Below are 21090 nucleotides of genomic sequence, written 5' to 3'. Positions count from 1 at the left end.
TCAGAAAATTAGGGTAAGTAGGTCGGAGGAATTTTCATCTCTATTTTTGTTGGCTGAGATCCCTAAAATACGATAAGATTTAGAAAATTTAAATTAAAAAAGACTAGGGTCGGGACACACCGGAAACACATTTTATTTATTCGGCCTTACTAGACTGGCATTTATTATTGATGGGCAGCAACTGCAAGGCTCAAACGCTTACATTCTTCATTTTCTTAGCAGGAAGGTTTTAATAAAAATTGGCAACATCAACATGTCACGGCTTGTTGTAGCCGTTTTGAATTTCATCAAGATTAGAAAATTTGGCGAAATTTAGTTTTTTTCGAATTTAAAATGTCAAATGTAGACCAGTAATTTAAATTTACTCTGTACGTTATAGGGAAAAGTTAAAACATTCCATCAACAGAGAGTAATCGAAATGTTGAAATGTGCTTCTTCCAAGTACAGTTAACATATTACAAAAAGTATAACAACTCTGATAAAAAAGGTCAAATAAAAAGAAATGTGTTTCCGATGACTCAACCGACCCAAGAAAACTGAATGTTTTGTGCTTTTTCAGAATTCTCTAAATTTTACCATATTTTATGCGTCCGGAACAAAAAGAAAAGAAAATCCTCCGCCCTACCAACCCTGATTTTCGAAAGCACGTTACTGTGGTACAGGCATTTTATATTTAATTTGGTCGAATGTAAGTTGTTAATATTGAAAAACATTTTTTCCTTGCAGATTAAGTCATATTGTACTGTCGCCTAAGCTGTACCCACGCTGTGCAGAGTATATAATGTTGTCTAAAAGAATCACGTCTACAAAGAATAGCGTGGTCGGAATAGGGTTTGGCAAGTTCTTGAAAAATCCTTATAACGCAGAGTCCAATCCAAACGTACGTAGCAATGTTTACCAACACAGTACTGGTCATAATTTATCCCAAACCATCTGCCAGTTTTTGATATAATGATATGTTTTTCAAGTTGATTAGTCATGTTTGTTTCCGTCATCAAGCCTTCAGAAAATACGGTCAGTCAGTTAAACGTTTGATATCATTTTGTTTCCGTCATCAAGCCTTCAGAAAATACGGTCAGTCAGTTAAACGTTTTGCCATATTATATTTCAGGTGGGTTTCGGTTCGTCAATAGCAAATTTTTGCAAACACATGCGTAATCTTTACAAATTTGACAGGTAGTTTAGGGTCGGTTGCTTTCAAATAGGCTAGGACCGCTTGACGGAAACACATATATACTTTCTTTGGCCTAAGGGAGCGTTCAGTTATTACGGCCGGGATGGGCCGGCAAAATCCAGGGAGGTCACCTTAAATTTGAAAACTGCATGGGGGGGTCAGTCTTTTCAAACAGCTCAGAGGGGGGGGTCACTTAATTTTCATAAGTATCCGTCCCGTCAAAAAGCAGTTTCAGTGTTAAGAAATATTCTGGGAGACAAAAATGATTCGAAGCATGATTTCATTCTCTGAAGTCATTTAACTGTAAATCTGAACATCAGTCTAATTATCTGTCACATGAACATCTTGCTTTGGCGACTCCGAGGCTTGTCTTTTTGTAAATCGAGCTCCCTGAGGGCAATGAACAATCCCTATTACTTACATATTAGAGATATAGCAATTTTGTCGGGGAAATTATTAACAGTTACCTGTAGAATACTATTACCATGAAAAGTGAAATATTACTTTTAGGTGAAATTCCAATTTCATAATTGTTGTCAACATCTGAACGTTCACATACCCTATTTGAATCAAGTACAATTGTATCAATTACCAAACATCTATAAGAGCACAAATTCATTTAGTTTACCTTTGGGAAAAAATATTCATATTTTCACATAGACTCCAATGTATAGTAGATGAATATTATTTGGTGAAATTCTAAAGTCAAATTTTTTGTCCACATACCAGTTGTAACAATCCTATTCCAATTAAGTACTTTTATGTCAATTATCAAATATCTATAAATGCATAGATAACGTTTTCTCATAGACTACATGTATAGTGAATCATAGGCAGTCGAGAAACGTTTCTCGACTCTCTATGAGTGAATCAACATTATCAACAGCTGATTATCAGTTAAATCAAAATATCAAAATTTTGTACACACACGCTTGCGCAAAAATATTGCTATCCACCTGTAATTTCTATCCAATCCCTTTGAGGGGTAATTTCAAAATTATAGCAAGCCAGAAGGGGAAATTTGAACATTAACACCTTGTGTGTTTGTAAAGAGGGTCAATTGAAAAAAAATCTGACAATATTTTTGTGGGATTCTATTGAGCCCGTCTAGATGTGTTTGTGTGCAGCTTTACTTAAGCAATATGTGTGTGGGGCGATGGGGAGTCATGAATTATTTGTATAACTTGTGTTTCCAAGCATTGCTTTCAACGTATTTAATGAATTGAAGAGCACAGGAAACACTGCATTGTAAACGTACCATATGATTTAATTTGGAAAGTTTATGCGATCGATCTATGTTTTTTTCTGTGTTTGTTTATTTTATTGGCTGGCTGGTAGGTTTTTCAAAATCCAAGGACGGCAAACAGAATTTTCTGTACATGGCCTAATCTGTGACTATACCGTCCCCAACGTTGTATGTATGCCCACTAGACAACAACAGAAATGGACGACATGCACATTGAATTCCTTGGCCAGACTTTGCATTTGTGGTAGTAAGATTATGTATTCGTCCAGAATTGGATAAAACTGATTTTTTAGCCGTGAACGTTTCTGTTGTGAAGTACATTATCCAGTATGTTCACTAGAAAGGGGACCCTATAATGTATCAGTCACGTTTCACCAGCTTCCATCAAAGAAGTATTGAACCTGCCAGAATAACTGTTTCTCCAATGAACTTCAGTTCCACATCTCACCGACTACAATATTGTAAAAAACTAAAGTCTTGCATGTCATTTCCTACAGCTACATCTCAGCTTAGGAATCAAAATAACTGCACCGAACTGTTGTCCTTGTTAATGACATTTGCCTGTTAAAATCTATTTCATTATGCCACCAGTATGACATGTGAGAAATTTTGGATAAAACATGGACGTGTAGTAGCATAATTGACATGGTTAAATGAGGTTTTTATTGATGGTCATGTCCTTTTTCGCAGGGCATTATCGATGCTGGCAGAGCTGAGAATACAATTTCTCATGACATAGTCGCTGAGAAGGTGGGTGGTCTATTAACGACATTATATTTAATCGACTCGATGATTTAATCGATGCAAACGAAGGTGTGTCCTAGTAAGTGACAACAACTGAGAAAGAAGTCACTTTGTTGGAATCAAAATTGCATTCTAGTATAAATGTTCAAGAATATATGTCAACAATATGTCAGAATGTTTGCAATTTATGAAATATAATACCAGATCTCCAGTACCTTGCACTTTCTATTTTGTTTAGTCTGTGCCAATCGATGATAAACTTTTTGCCATCAATTTCTGCCGATGCTCGGTCAAGTTGATTTTAGCTCATGTGTTCACACACGTGAGCTAATGACACAGGATGTCTCGCTGTCTACCTCTGTGTATATGAGTGTGTCTGTTTGTCTGTCTGTTTACAATATAACTCAAAAACATCTGAACGGATTCAAGTCAGATTTGGTAAACTGGTACCATATTAATTGCAAAAATGATCAGATTTTTGTTAGTTTGGTTTCTACATTAATGAAGTTATGAAATATCATTTTCTTTCATATAATGGTTTGCTATTGAGACAATTATGAAGATGTCAACATATATCAAGAAATACTGCACAAAATTTCATTAACCTCTTGACTGACGACAAAATCAGAACATTATGATGATACTGTTAGTGTTATGTCAAGTATCTACTCATTTGCTTATTTAATAATTTTTTGTAATTAGTGATCTGCAACTCAAACACCAAATTTGATGATACCTGCTACATATATCCATCTGATAGATATCTCATTATACTGAGAAGTATTGAGCAGTGTCAAGTTAATGAAGCTCATTTTCATATTTAATGAAGTTTCATAATTAGTCATTACTCTGAAACAACTGCACCAAATTTGATGAAACCTGCTGTAGATACTGATCAAACAGATATATATCTGACTGTGTTGTTAGCAATTAGTAGTGTCAAATCAATTTTCAGTTCATATCTGGTTAAGTTCATAAAGCATAACAAGCCCAACACAAGTTATTTTACTTTAAACTATTTTGGTAATGTTAACACGCTGCGACATGTATGAGTTTAGCCCATTGGTTTTGCTCAAAATGAGTAAAGTCCAATGTGGAGATGGTTAGGTCGGTAAAAGACCGATTGATCTCAACATCGGATTCTAATAAGATTTGGGTTTGCTTATACACGTTGTGAGTTTTAATGACTTGATTTCTTACACTACATTTCAACGCTCTCCCCTGAGAGGGACGTTGATGCCAGATTTACTAGGCTTCAGGTAGTTTGCGTTTAGCTTTGTCCAGGTAATTTTTACCTCAGTTCTTTAATCGCGTAAATCATTTGCATTACTTGGTGCTTGACTCACAGCAAGAAAGATCAAGCGGTTCTAGTAAAACGATCGTTGCATTAAAATTTCAGTCGGATCCGGAGTTATTATTTTATCTTTGCTTTCATTTTGTGTTTAGCTGTCCACTATAGAGCCACCTTCTAAAAGAGACATTGATATATTGAAATACCATGATTACACTGGACTATCATCATTTAAGAATACCTTGTGTTCTTTTCTGACAAAGAACGCCAAAGCACATGATCAACTTGACCCAGATAAGGTAGGTTTGTTTCTGCTTTCCATGTGGATGTATTACGCCCAATCATGACAATATTTTCCTCATATCAAACACAGATAAACATATCGCTTATAATTAATGCCGGTATATCAGTGTGGAGGGGTTGGACCACTCAACTGAGCGGCTTTGACTGTGATATCTTGGCTAGGTGACTAGTGCCGTATGTTGCGAATCGATTCCGATCAAGCATTTATTGAATTTCCTCAGCTAACCATAGCCGATTTGTGCTTTTTTAAACCTCCTGACATATATAGGAGTATTTGTTGATTGTTTATCTTGTTATCATGGTGAAAATTTGGCGAAATATGATAAACACAATCATCAAACACTTATACTGCGCATGACGTACAAACTTGCTCATCTCAGACTTTTCCAGTGTTTGGACACAGCTGTGAGAATCTGTGTGCAGGTGACCGCCAAACTTTTTCGGAAACTACACATTTTCAGTACGCTCATCACTGTGCATGTCTACATTTATTTGCGCGGACTGTGTTAAAATGGACGTGTTTGTTACAAAGTTTTGAGCAACAGTTTGCCTCATAGTTGAATTAATTCGTTTAACTGTGTTGGGATTCTGAAGGTTAAATTCTCATTACTGTTACATTTCCTATAATGCTTTTATCACTCACCATTAACGGCAACGCACATGGATACGTCGTGCTGCTCTATACCATGAGTAAATCGTAATAAACCAATGTTTGCGTTGATCAAGAACTGTAACGTTCTTCTGTTGCTCTGGGAATGATCGGCGGCCAATATATCTACTCTAAATGTTCCCCACAGTTTGTATGGTTAAATGGAAACAGTCGTCTGAACTGCGCCTGTGCGAGTTTCTTGTTTACAAACGATGTATATTTCGTGCACGATATCTAGACGCACCTCATCACCATAGCTGCAACATTTAAATCATACGATGTAGATTATGATAAACATGATGTTTTAACAGCAATCACTATCGTACCTTGGATACAGTGTTTGCATTGGTCGTATCGGTCACATACAACCTTCGAGCGCTGCGTCGACGAATGTATTCCCTTTAAAGGGAATCATCAACTTTTTCATATTTTCAACTTACGTACACCACTTAGGGAGCCGTCATTATTTACGACCTGGGGTTGGAGGTGTGTGAGTGGATCACTCAAAAAATTGAAAACTTCAAGGGGAGGTTACTCAAAATGTGGAGAGGAATAAGGGGGTTACTAAATTTTTGGTCCCAAATAAATTGAAATACCTCTCAAATTGAACCATAGCACTGTTAGCACACATCAATTTCTTAAAATTTTCGATGCGAGAGGGGGAACCCCACTCTCGTGCTCCCCTCTTGGTGTTCTAACAGTTTTACTTGTAAAAAACAAATCGAAAAACACCTCTCAGATTGCACCAGACTGCACCATTGCACACTTCAATTACTCAATTTTTTCAAAGGATCTATGACAAAAACTGAACTGTTGTGAATTTATCATTTATTATCACAGAAAAACGTGTTTAAATTGACTTCAGGCTATTCATTGGAAACTGGCAGCTAAAGAAATGACACCAGAAGGTCGTAGATTTTCCATTCGTGCATATTCTTTGGTCTTAATCTCTAGCAAACTGAGAAGTGTTTTTTGCAAAATGTATTGTCATTGTTTGGTTTCTGAATATTGTGAAGAAACACTGATCATGTAAAATGTCCTAAAAACACAGTGTTCAATGTCATTTTGAAACAATTTGACCGGGCAAAATAAATTGAAACACCTCACAAATTGCACTATTACACACATCAATTTCTGAAAATTTTCGATGCGAGAGGGGGGACATACCCCCTCTCGTGCTCTTCCCCTGGGGTGTTCTAACTGCTTTACTTAGTAAAAAAGCACATTAAAAACACCTTTTAGATTGCGGCCAGACTGCAGCATTGCACATATCAATTTCTGAAAATTTTCCATGTAAGATAGGGGACATTCCTCTGACACTTCCCCTCAGCCTCTCGTGTGTTCTCCAAATGTACTTTCAAATTCTGTCCAGTCAGGTGTCCTAGTGAAAACCCTGTCATGATACCCATCCAAATTAAACAATATCAGATGGTCAGATACTGGTTATAGCGTGAGCTTTTATATCTGTATTTTGTTGTCACTTTGAATTTCATTTTGTTGGTTTCACCTTTTTCAACCATCATGAGATAAGCAATGATAATCTAACAGGGTACATCAGGATTTGAAAGGAATTTACTATTGCTGTATTTTTGTAAATTTTACAAATACATGTATTGATATTTAACTCTTCTATGTGGGAGGGTCAGTCAACATTTCTCAGTTATACAATGGGGTACTCAAATTCATCATGGTTGGCAAGGGGGGTACTCTAAATTTCGATGTTTCCGATGAAATTCCTCTGACCCCCCGGCTTTAAATAATGACGGCTCCCTTACCCAAACTGTAACACATCATGATTGTCTCTTCTCATGGTCAAGCCAGACAGGGCATATATTTATACGTAGGCTACAGACGTGAATTATCAGTGTATGAGCTGCGCCATGTACAGTGTTATTTACAGATAAACAGCGTGAAACAGAAGCTACCTAAAGATGAGAAAATAATAAAAATAAAGATATAGAACAAACATTAACCACAGGGACACAAACTATAAACAAAGGAGAAGTAAAACCTTATTACATTGCAGAAGGATAAAAACAAATAATCCTGCTTTTTAAAAGGCTAAAAAACCCGACTCCAAACTCCTCGTTTCACTATAATCATTTGAATGATCAGAAGAGTACTTGCCATTTGTGAAACAATTTTTGTAGCATGCACGCCATTCAAGTCCTTTCTGCAATTTCCCCCATATGCCTTACCTTCTTGACATTCTTGTTTCCTGCACTATTTATTTATTTTCCAGCTTGTTGTTCTCAATGGCTGTGCATCATGCATTGTAGCATTGTCAATTGTGCTGAGTGACCCAGGAGGTGAGTACAAGCAGAGTTACCTGTTCAACCGGCAGGGAATCACTGTCGGTTGTAACATCACGATGGTGACATTACAATGTTGCAATGACAGATATCATACATTGATTGAATATTTTTGCGACGCATTGCTTGTGAAAGCATTGTATAATAGATTTGTGTTCATAGTTTTGTGATGTGCAACTGCAATTTCAAATTCAAATTGCCTATGCTGTTACCTAAATTTATACTCTTAAAGCGATAAAGGGATTTTCAACGATTATATTTGGAATACACGTTGAAATTCGCATCGGCTATCTATATTGCATTTTGAATTCGGAACTATCTTTTTACTGACCCAAGTATTGGGAATCCCATTCAAAAACCTTTGAGTCAAGACGGCGTTATATTAACAAGTACAATGCAACTGATCCTTGACAGAAAGTCAAAGTTCAAACTCAGAACTTCAGAAACCACTAGTGCATACCTTTATTTAGATTATATTTCCACAATTTTGTCCATATTGCGCTATCTTTGTTCGGAGATATTTGAATTGTATTCCACGGATATTTGTCGGGGAGACCTGATGAGAGCGCCCAGGTGCAGTCAAGAATACGTTGACTACCAGGTATTTAGTGTGTGAGAATGCTCACGGGCTGGCCACGCCAGTCTTCTAGAGATATATATGATTTGGCATATTTGGCGTTTTCTTTAAATTGAGCATGTAGCAAAACAGTTATAGGTCCACATACACTCTCATCTTGCGTATTCTTATTGACAACGTTTCATTTTATTTCGTATGTGTATTGTTTCATTCACGTTGTGTTGACTGCTCTCCTTACCTTTTTTATTATTGTCTCATTTTAATGCAAATGACTGGCAGTCCATGGGATATAGTTCGACAACTAGCCATTCTGCAGGTCGAATGTGGACTTTAAATATCTGACATATTATGTGATTGATGTAACTTATGACGAAACTATACACGAGTCAGAAAGAGAAACACAGATATATAGACAAACAACAGACAAACAGTGAGATAGACAGACAGACAGACAGACAGAGATATCCGTGGGATTGACACAATAGGCTTTTAAATAATCATGCACTTTTTCAAAGTTACAAATGTGTCGAAACTTTTACATACCGTCGAGAATTTGATTTGATTGTGAATATGACTATCGTTTAAGGGATGAAGTCGTTGTTAGTGAACAGTTTGCAAATTTTGAAGATCATTTATATTGTTTAGAATCTCAATGTGTCTTAATAATAATAATAGATTAGTCAAGAAAACTAATTTCAGTAATGCTCACTGAAAAAGGTTCTGGTATCTACAGAGAATAAAAGAAATTGAAGGACGGCTGTTCTGGTGGACTGTACACTACAATTTTCAGATATGATTGTAAAGTTATTTCAATTTCGATTGTCATAACATCAAACATCAAAACTCATTCAGTACACTGTAAAATTTTGGAAGACATTTGATGGTATCTTTATCTGTATTAAAAAACAACTTGCGTCGCTCGTAATACAGAGATTTTGTTTCTACAAAAAATTAAGTAATTTTTATGGACATGTTGATGCATAATATTTACATCATAGACGCGTGGTTGATGACGACACCATATTACTCTTCTATGAAAAACGATGTTGGAAGACTACCTCTGGCGGAGATAGTTTCTGTTGACCTTTGCAGTCAGGTTAAGTACATTCTGTTCTTTCAATGAGTTACATATTTTACCGTATGTACTTTACCAAGCGCTCTGTTTTTTATAGATCTCTTACTTTATTGTCTATGATTATTTCACAATAAGGGAATTATTGCTTGTTCTAATAATTTCGATATTGTATTCTAGGTGATTAATGGCCCGTGTACCTATGCAGCGGTCCATTAGTGAAAATTCGTAATCCATTTCTTACATTTGTTAAAAATAACACCGACAGGGGAAAACCAATAAGTTTTGTTTATTTAGTGTGCGGAACTAAGTTAGTTAAGTATATAAATGATATTTGTAACGTTTTAGTGTCGCAAATTTGCGTCTAAACATATAGTGTTAGTCACGGGACTAGCTATTACGTGCTGTGAGACACGTGCCCGTTATGCGATTTTATTCAACGAGTAATTGTTAAATTAACCAGATAACCTTAATGTGTCACGTATTTTAACAGGCGCCCGAAGAGAACGGAAAACCATTCCAACTGACAGTGGATAAGTTAGAAGACGCTCTTGAACAAGCAACTCGAAAGGTATTGACAGGTTTCATTTTGATTGGCTTTTTGATCGAACAGAATAAAGATTCTGACAATTTGCATTGGCTCGGACAGTTTTATCTAATTAGATTATTGTCAGTATTTACAGCAATATAAGGTTTCTGACACTAGGACTATTCTCAGCCTGATTGGCTGTTTGGATAAAAACAATACGTTTCAGGCAACCAATCGGCTAAAAAATTCCGATATACTGCACGGTATCCCTGTAGATAGTGTTCCTCGTTATCAGAAGCCCCTTTTGTAAAAGTTGGAAATGTTTTGATGAGATCATCCCAAACTTAGTTCCAATACTTCAAGCAGTTCACTCTTTAAATGGTTGCTGGTATATGGCTGACTTTCAGCCACAGCACAGACAACAAACTCGACACAAGTCTGTGATCAGCTTACTCCTTAGCCTTATAAGAATTTACCAGTCATGGTGCGTCATTTTGTTGCCCATGTATAACACTCTCAAATAGTAATATTTGTAGACAGGTGAGTTTCTTCAAAATTAATGATTTAGTCCGGTCTTTCCGGCTCTCTGATTGAAATTGCTGAATCAAAAAGACTCATATAGGAAACCACTAGAGCCTAAGCTGATGTGTTTTGCAGGAAAGGCCGCTTCACCAGATGATAGTACAATCAATATAATATGTATAGTAGAAATGTTCAGAAGTTTCGAATGTCATGAACATCATTGGAACTAATTTGAGATAATTGGATGGTGAAGAAATGTCGATTTAATCTGCAAATGTAAGCTCATCTGCTTTTCTTTTTAAGCTACACACTTGTTTTTATGAGTAATTTGTTATATTGCAACATTCAGCAATAGGGTACCTAACACTTTTGAGAAATTTGAAAAATATAAAGATCTAATTATCCAAAATTAGTTCCAACTGTGTTCATGGTCTTTACAAGTAAGTAGCTTCTTAGTTTGTTTGGTTTTTTTTTGGTCACAGGGCATTAATATTCGTGGCTTGATTTTAGTAAATCCACACAACCCACTGGGTGATATCTATTCCAAGGAACTCTTGATGGATTGTTTGCATTTTGCAAAGAGGTGAGACTGTGACATTTCTAACCAAACCCGTTGTAAACAGGTCCGTACTACTCAAATTTATAGCTGGCCAAGTCATGGTGATGGTAACAAAACTGCTCATGATCATCATTTAATATGAAAACGCGAATTTCGAAATTTATTGAATTCATACTTAAATAACATTTAAAAACACGAAAAACACATCAGAGCCGACGAATTTACAAGAACTTATTATTAGTGCATATGAAGAATAAATCCTATATAATGTGCTAAGGCATTTCGACAACTTAATTAGGAAAAGGGCAAGATTATGGTCTAGCTTGCCGCTGTGACTGAGGGCTTGAATAGAAGTAATTCCATCGGTCAAAAAGGGATAAGTGGAATAGGGCTAGACTTAAATCCCATGCTCAAGCAAAAGGGGACTCAAAGTCAGCCAGGTTGGATGCAAGGGTGAAGGTGTCAACAGGACGAAAACTGGTGAAAGAATGAATGAATTGATGAATATGTTTAAGTATCAGTTCTTTTGTATTGCATCTGAACGACAGTTTTGTCATTTCTCAAGAACTAATTCCAAATATGTCCAGTACACGTTCAAGTATATGTAATACATTTGCAACAACCACATTAATAAAAGGTTTTTTTTATGACCATGACTACAGACATGAACTTCATGTCATAGCGGATGAGATCTACATGTTTTCTGTGTTTGATGACGATGCAGAGTTCACCAGTGTGCTAAGTCTGGAAGATTTGCCAGATCCTGACAGAACTCACTTCACTTGGTCATTTTCGAAGGTAAGTAAGATAAGTGTTCAATATAAGCAATAAAAAACGCCCAGCGACGGTATACCACGAGATTGTGACTAGTTCACGACATATATGCACAAGCGATAGCGAGTGCATATATGAAGTGAACTGATCAAATATCGAGTGGCATACCGTCGTTGGGTGTGAAACGCACGTGACCTCTAAAATTTACTGGTATTTAAAAAATGGCAAAAATATTGTGCTATTTCGAATTCAAAACGGCCCCTCTTAGTATAGTGTGCAAAGAGTTAAGTATAGTACCCTATGGTCTTATGATTCGCGGCACTTGCGTTAACAAAAGAATTAAATTGGGCCAACATAGATTCATTTTGTTGGATATTCCGAGCTACAACCTATGTATTTAAATCTAAAATTATGCCTGGTTTCTAGAATTTAGACTTGTTTTATCTGAATCTGAATCAAAAATTCCTTTTGGATCGTCTATACGTGAATGTGTAGAAATAATCAAATCATTCTTGATATTTCAAGAAATACTCACTCAAACTTAATGAAACACGGTACAGATGTTGATATGCCAGAGCTGTAATATTGTGCAGTTAACCATATTTAGAGATATCATGTCAAATAATTGCTGATTTGCACATTTGATGAACTTTCCTAATTAGCGTACTTTGTCCATAAACACTGTATAAAATTTAATAAAACATTTTACAGATATTGAACTCTCAATACTGTAACAGTGTAAAAAGATATTAATCAGTATCATGTCAATTAATTGCTAATTTGCATATTTGATAACCTTTTCAAATTAGTGATGTCTGGAAAAACTGCAGTAAATTTGATGAAACTAGGTACAGATCTTAATCCCACAGTGTTGTAACAATTCAGAGACATTTAATAGTACCATGTCAATCAATTGCTGGTTTGTATATTTTATGCTTTCAAAATTACGGTGATTTGTGTGAAAATATTGCAGCAAATTCAATGAAAACTTGAACAAATTTTGACCACACGTGCAGTGCTGTAATAGTGAACAAAGACATTCAACTGTCTCATATAAATTAAATGCAAATTTGCATTATATACTTAACTTTCGCAATTGCATCAAATTTAATGAGATCTGGTACAAATATTGAACTCCAGTACTGTAAAAGTATGCAGACATGTTTTGAAGTACCATGTCAAGGAAATGCTAATGTGCATATATAATGAACTTTCATAATGAATGTGATATCTCCTGAAACACTGCATCAAATTGAATAAAACATGGTACCGTTCTTGAGCCGTCAGTGCTGTAATAGCGTGCAAAAACATAAAGCAGTATCATGGCAGGTAGTTGGTAATTTGCCTATTAATATACTTTTGTAATTAGAGTGATGTGTCCAGAAATACCGCAGCAAATTTGATGAAACTTTGTAACGTGTTGATGTCACAGTATTGTAATAGAATGCAATGAAATTTACGACATTTGGGATTAATTACTAATTGACATATTTAATGATTTTTCATAAGGGTGGCATTCAAGATTGGCTTTATATTTTCATCATCATGGTATGGACCAACGCCATTGTTTTCTGTAGTAAAGTTGGGTCTCTAAACAGGGAAAGGATTTTTTGAATTCATGATCTATATCCTTAATTACTGCACTAAATCTGATGAAACTTTCTGTAGATGTTGACCCTACAACGATTAAAAAGTCAAAAAAGGCATTTTGCAGTATCAATAACTAATTATACCAGATCTGCTCTGTGATGAACTAGGGGTATATTTAGTTTATACCTGGCGTTCTAGCATGCTTTGACTAGTTTGTTGCAGATTAGTTGAACTTTAACATTTCAAGAGCCAATACATGACATACCTAATTCTGTCAAACCTGTTAAAAGGGCATAACCCTATGCCATTTATACTATGTCTATTTATTGACAGTACAATCCAATATGGGCATCAGTCACAGATAGGTCCTTGGTCATTTTTCATGTGGATCATATTACCTTCAATTTAGTTCCTTCCACTGACTAATTTCAAATTACTAGCGGGGACTATTTCATTGTCAATGACATGTTTTGTGTAAAAATTTATGGACTGCATCAAGTCATTGTGTTTTGCCTGTAGGATGTCAGTAAAAATAAATAAATAAAGTAAATATATGATACGCACGTTCCTCTTGTAACAATGTGAAGTGATATACATTTGGTTTGCATCGCCACAAATACTGTTATCGTGTCGATGGTAATTTAAAGTTTCTAGCCCTATTCTCTTCCAGGATTTCTGCATGTCTGGTTTACGCTGTGGTGTAATTTACTCCTGGAATAAAGATGTTGTATCGGCTCTAGCTGAGGTGGCTTACTGGTTTAGTGTACCCACTGTCATGCAAGTTACAATCAACAGCATGCTTTGTGATGAAGGTAAATATTCTGGCAGCAAAGTTAAACAAAGCAGTAGACCAACTTGTTCACGGAAGTCCTTTTATTATTAATTTATTTTTCTTGCACATGTTTCAATTGTCGTATGTCTTAAGTATCTGCTTTAGACTTTCCTACTTTCGAACATTAAACAGCGTCAAAATTGTTTATGTTAATAATTTTTTATCATGAGTATCTTATAACTCGTTTATTTTTGACATTTTTATCATATCAAGAAAGCAATGAATACTTGCATGAAGTTTTAACATTTACACCTTTGCTGAAGCACACAGGTTATTTCGTTTTTGGCCTCCGGATAATGTTTTTCCTATCTGACTCGCTTACGTATGACAAATAAACATGCCCACAATGTAAAGCTCCTAGCTTTATATGTATGACAGGCACGGGCAATTTAGTATTCCGTTGCCAAAGCTTGCAGTGTATGGTCAGCCATGTATGGCGAGGGTTGTGCACTCAAGTTGATTTGTTTTTGTACAAACTAAAATGATCCTCTGAATGTTTAATCTTGTCTGGCTTCAAGCAGAGTGAAGTTTGTGCACAGCTAACTAGTATTTCGCCTTGCTTCAAGAAGTCAGACAAGACAAATCCTTTTTAATATCAGACAAAATTTATGAAAATAAAAGGATGTCCACTGTAATCGGAAGCGTTATTTCATAAAACGGATTATTATATGTTTGCTGATACCGATAGTTATAAAATGCATTATTTATACTTGTGTATAACAGATATCATATTGTTGGATAACGAATTAATATCAGATGTTAGATAATAATTTACCCCTATGCTGTCGATCACTAAGAAATCAATCAATCTTTTGAAATACAGGGTATTTAAAAAGTATACATCAAAAGACACAAATGACAAGTAATCAGTTTTGTGGCATTGGATTTTCTCCTACATATATCAATCCAAAGCAACATCAAATTGCTACGGAAACTCATTAGTCTTGTTACAAGAAATCAACTTGAATTATTACAGAATGGGTAGTGCAAACATATTTACCAACAAATCGCAAGAGACTTAGGGAGGCTCATGAAGTCATGTCCAAAGGATTAAAGAAGCTAGGGATACCACACCTTGTAAGGTCAGCAGGTCTCTATATCTGGGCAGACTTTAGAAAGGTGAGTTTCTGTCGACTGTAATTCAGCTGGAACATTGTGTTTGCTGTAGAGTCATATTACTGGTTTCATACTCTTTCTTGATCAGGAAATCCTAACTATTTATGAAAACTTTCCTGTAGACTTGGACGTGAAAGAAACAGGTACTTGCTAATCCAAAATATTTCCAACTTTTCCGATATTGAATATAAACAGCTTGATATTATAACTGTAAAATATTGCGAGTTGTCTGTCGTACAGAATTAATGGACGACAGATAACCATGTTAAGCATTTTGATAGGTGGATACATTCTGAACAACATACATGCCCTGTCAACTGTTCGTCTATCTTTAAGGTAGTACGCGCCGTGAAGTCTTCGCCAAATTTTCCTGACTGAAACTGTCAACCATTCTCTTACCAAATCAGGAATAAAAATCAAGGGCCATCGTCGGGTACAAGAGAAACAAATGTCCTAACATTTACTTATATGAAATCTACAATGACCACCATCCCTGTGTAATTCGATGGGGAAAATCAAAATTTTGGATTTTCGAAGAAACTTAGATAGTGAGAATTTTGCTTACTCTAAGCCCTTTAAAATGGGCCCTGACAGGGTTTGAGGGTTATAAATTTCTGGGTTATAATATCTGCCTTTGAGGCGCATTATACTTGAGAGAAAATCGGGCTTATTTTATTTCAAAATAATACCCTTCTCGTATTTGGTAAATACACACACCACACTTGTCTTGCAGTGTCGTAAAAGGAGCAGTTGTCAATGTCTGAATGTTTTTATTTTACAGAATGTTCACATTTATCAACACTGCCTGTTGTCCTTCACCTTATGCTACATAAATGCAATCAAAGTTCATCATTTAGACATATTTTCTATACAGCTTGTATCTCCAATGACATTTGAAGCAGAGACAGAGGTGTTTTTTGAGCTCATCGATGCTGGTGTCTTAATCGCTCCAGGGCAAGGGTTCTACTGCAAGGAACCAGGCTGGTTTAGGATTATCTTTGCTCTTCCGAGAGACATACAAGATCAAGGTTAGCGATACTTTCGTCTCAGACATTCCTTAACCTTGAGTATTCAATGGCTTTATTTGGCTAGAAACAGTTGAGTAATAAGGTTGGACACTTTTCAAACCACAAGGTAAACATGATAAAACAACGACCTGAATACAGCCACATCGAAAGTATTATAATCATGTGTAATTGACTATTTTACAAACACAGAGTATTCTTTATGCCTGTTTACCATGTCATAGGCCGCATTAACTGATTTTATATTCCAACAGAGCTCAAATTCTGATTAAATGAGACCGTATTCTGATTAATATTTTATGTATGTATTAACAAGACATACCAAGCCTGACTCACAACAATCAGAATACATATATATGGATGTAAATGGGTTCTCCTAGCCCCGACGCTTTCCTCTTGCTTAAGGAATGTTGTTGTGTACGCAATGAACACACTACACTTTAAACCGAAACCTTAAAGGTGTTAATATCACTCATTTATTAAATGTTGTAAACGGCATGACTTGTTATTTGTGATCTCTAGGAGAATGGTACTAAATATACAGATGTTATATCTTCTGACAAACACCTTAGCTGTTTGTAACCGCTTATTATCTGACATAGTATGGGACGATTACGTTCAGGGGCCTACTATTCTACAACTTTTCAGTAACTTATGAACCGTTCACGCAGCAACGAACACTTTCACTTCTCACTGAGCACGTTGCCCTCTACCAAGATCAGTGTTTTTAGAAGAATATTTAGGTTGTCTTAGCCAGATCATCCTGCTTGATTTATCACTTAATATAAACTTATGTTGTATGTTCCAAGATACATTTGTCACACAGGATTGTATTTCCAATTTTTTATAAACAATTAGCACTATAAACCCAGGGTTATATTTAATTTTCATAATACATGAGCACTATATGGTCATTTTCTAACTACATGTGTGTGCGATGTAGCTACAGACCGGCACTTTCGTGAAATTTATTCGTGTTTGATATGATGTACTGTGCTCTCATTCAACTCACTAAGGCTACTTGTGATCCAGTTCAATATTGCAGTGTGACAGCCATTTTATTTAAAAAGCGGGGACTATGTCATTGACATGACATAGAAAAGTAGCTGTGTTTCTAGAGCGACTGCACTTGACATTTTTCGAAAAAATGTTCATCACATTGAGCTCTGGTAGTACACAATGAGATATGTCAGTATTGCATCAATTAATTGCTTATTTACATATTTGATGAAATTTTGTTATCAGATTGATATGTCTTGAAATACTGCACCAAATTTGGTGACACTTGGTACAGATCATTAGCACAGAGTCTCATAATAGTGCACAAAGACACTCAGCAGTGTCATGCGAATTAATTGCTAATGCGTATATTAAATGAACTTTCCTGATAAGTGGTCTATCTCCAGAAAACGGCATCAAATTTGATGAAACATGGTACAGATATAAATCTCTCAGTACTGTAATACTGTGTGAAGACATTAAGCAATATCTTGTCAATTAATTGCTTATTTGTATATTTGATGAACTTTCATGAGTAGTGTGATATGTCTAGAATGCGGAATCAAATATGATGAAACTTGGTACAGATGCTGATCATCCCGTAGTGTTATTGTGTGCAAACATATGATGTAGTGTCATGTCAGTTAAATGCTGATTTGCATATTTAATGGATTTTTCGCAATTAGGGTTCGCAATTAGTTCATCAAATTTCATAAATCTTGGTACAGATGTTGAGTTCACATTGCTTTGACATTGGGTAAAGACACTTTTTAATTTACAAATTTTAACGAACTTGTCTTAATCTGAGTGATATGTCCAGAAATACTTCATCAAATTTGATGAAAGTTGGTACAGATGTTCATCTCCCAGTGCTGTAAGACATTTTATTGACACTCAGCGGAATTGTTTATGAAATGTGGTACAATCTGTTAGTGTTATAACAGAATACAAAAATGTTTGGCAACATTCTGTTGATTAATTACTAATTGACCTACTTAATGTCCCTGTAGTAAGGGTGGAAGCCAGCATTGGTTTTACGTTTTCACCACGATGGAACTCATTCCTAATAACAGGCCAAAATAATGAGCAGGACTCTATCCTCTCCAAGGACTCGTAATCAAAGTATCCATTACCAAGTGGAGACTGTGTCATCAACGGTGACTTTTTTCACTGTGCAACCACTACTCTGCAAAATATGGAATTGTTTTGCAATGCTCGATACCATTTTAAACTGTGCCTGTCACAACTTTTATCTGTAGAATTCAAACCAAGCTGTAACTGTCTTTTTATTCAAGTGTCGAATTGTGCAACGTTGTGTTTTCCATACATTTCAATAGTAAGCATGCATTTTTTCTTTTTCGCACAGTTCTTCACCGGATTGGTACATACTTTGAAATGAGAAGAAAGAGATAAAGGATACAAGGAGAATCGTTGTTCGACTAACTGTCGACAAAAACTTCTGTTCAAGAAATGTGACAGAAGAAAAGTTGATGCACTTTGGTAAAATTATGAACATAAACATGATTAATAAAAGGGCTTACATTTTCCAAATCATTCCCCAACCCGCCAAACGTTTGAGAATGTAATGACTATTTTATGTTTATGATACTTTGCTGAATTACGTACAATTACTGATTTGTATACCAACTATAATGTGAACATTTTCATCTAAAACGCACTATTAGCTATGATACAAATCCGGATGGTAACCTAGGGAATGTTTTTATTTTTTTCAGAATCTGAAAATACTACAGTCGATATTTTTTCAGACACTTGACCAAATTTACTAAAATAGTGAAAAAGGAGATATTTCTGGCCATAATTGCAATGAATCTGAAAAACAAAGAAAGTCATAAAAGGTGGTTGCTAACGGAGCATAAACAAAATTCATTGTGACTGTTCAATTACATGTTAAATAAGAATATGTTTCTGTAGATCGACATTACACATATGTATGTTAAAATTCTTCTACATTTTTAGTAATAAAATATTACCAAATCATGTATGCTTTGTTAAATCGTGTGTTGGAAAGTAATACTCTCAGACATAAAAGTATGCAGTGCCAAATTAATGTCACAATCCATGCAGAAAAATACATTTGTCAAAATGACTTGTGCGTTTTTGAAGACAATGCGTCTTATTCAAACAAGGGCACAGAACAAAGACTGTAAGGGAAAGGGCATGCTTGCCAGCTGATGATCTTTCATTACATCCCTGGTTGATTTAGTGTTTCAAAGCCAGCGTACCATATAACAGGTTTATACATTGGGAAACACAAAAACCTGTTTGGATGGTTTCTTCTTAATTACTTTGTGTCACCGACAAAACTAGCCAATACATATTACGAATTAACAATGATGGGATTGAATGTTAATCAAATGTTTCGTCAGCCGAATTCGAGTTCTAAAATCTACTACTAAATTATGAAAACCATACTTTGCCAGCAACCTAAATACTGTAAAGCAATTAATACATGCACATTACAGTTATTGGCAAACATGGTGTAACTCATTTTGTCACGTTTCATTCACTAAGGTAGGAATATGGGAATTCTTCCAATTATATAAATCTAATATACATATGAGTGATATTTCTTTATTCGCAAGGTACTTATAAAACAAGAGAGAGAGCTGCTCGGTATATGACAAGTCATGTCAGAAGACAAAATAACATACATTTGTCTATTATATCATTTTAGAGCACAGTATATATAGCATCAATCAGAATGCATTTAAGGGGCAAATCAGAACATAACTGACATAACACTGGTATTACAGCTATTGCAACGATTTATGCTAATTATACAATATTGAATTGCAATGTCTTCAATAATACAGTGTCGGTATTGCATCAGGCTTGAGCTTCTTTTCTGCTAGGCAATACTTGTTAAAATCACTGAAAGTGTATAAATTAAGGGCCCAAGCCTATTGGCGGGTCTCATCGGTTTTGTTGGGACTTTTTTGCGTTTTTTCTTCTTCTGCTGCTGTCAATTCTTTGCCGGCCTAGATCTGGAAAAGTGCTGCATGTACACTTCTCAATTGATTGAGGTCAATGACAGGCGGTGCACCTGACCCATGAATTTTTAATTATTCGGTGATCTGGCAGCCATATTTCATTTTCCCCATAACCTAAAAGTGGCTTCTACTACTGACCTAGGGGTCAGGTCGATTTGAAATTTGATGTGTAGCAATCATGTTCTCTGTTCTGTCAAATGTCTCCTGACCTTGGACACAATATTGGATTATCCAAAAGATCCAAGTTAATCTTTAAAAATCTTAAACTCTACAACCAACAGACCATATGTACTGAAATTTTACTCGTGTCATGAAATGCCATGCATATCTTTGGGGAAGGGTCACCATTTTTTGCATAACTGTAAGAAAGCAAGATATGGCCATTGTTGCACACATCTTATTGCTAAGAATACAAACCCTGACCCCAGCCAATCTGATGGCCACATTCGAGCTGAGCGTATTATAATGATGTTTAATCTCTTTTTCATTGAGTTGCTTGGTGATTATTTGTAAAGGTTAAGACGTATTCTTTGAAAGTTCAAAGTTCAAAGTTTATGTCAAATAAAATGTTATTAATGTTCACTGTGACATGCATGCAGGGGGAGGGTCACTAAATTTTTGTGCATGAAAATTTGGGTGGGTCACTTTTTCCTTACAAACACCTTTGGGGGTTACTATTATTCGTTCAGTGTCATGTTAAAAAACACCACACCCCCAAATAATTTCTGTCCAGTTCCTTAGCTACATGGGACGCTGTAATAA

At 35.6% G+C, this 21090-nt stretch overlaps 1 protein-coding gene across 1 annotated transcript; it reads left to right on the top strand.

Annotated features, from left to right (window-relative positions):
* The first annotated feature begins 732 nt into the window (after positions 1 to 732).
* Positions 733 to 18991, top strand: LOC139131889 (probable inactive 1-aminocyclopropane-1-carboxylate synthase-like protein 2). The gene is made up of 12 exons (XM_070698195.1): positions 733 to 880; positions 3111 to 3170; positions 4611 to 4754; positions 7650 to 7716; positions 9295 to 9392; positions 9862 to 9939; positions 10902 to 11002; positions 11641 to 11776; positions 14013 to 14154; positions 15151 to 15293; positions 16165 to 16318; positions 18681 to 18991. The coding sequence occupies exons 1-12, from the start codon at positions 782 to 784 to the stop codon at positions 18725 to 18727; spliced, it is 1269 nt and encodes a 422-aa protein (XP_070554296.1). The 5' UTR covers positions 733 to 781; the 3' UTR covers positions 18728 to 18991.
* Positions 18992 to 21090: the final 2099 nt, after the last annotated feature.

Source organism: Ptychodera flava, chromosome 1 (genome assembly GCF_041260155.1).
Source record: "Ptychodera flava strain L36383 chromosome 1, AS_Pfla_20210202, whole genome shotgun sequence".
Taxonomy (NCBI): Eukaryota; Metazoa; Hemichordata; class Enteropneusta; family Ptychoderidae; genus Ptychodera; species Ptychodera flava.
Note: the sequence above shows the minus strand (reverse complement) of the source record. Positions and strands in the feature narration are given on the sequence as shown.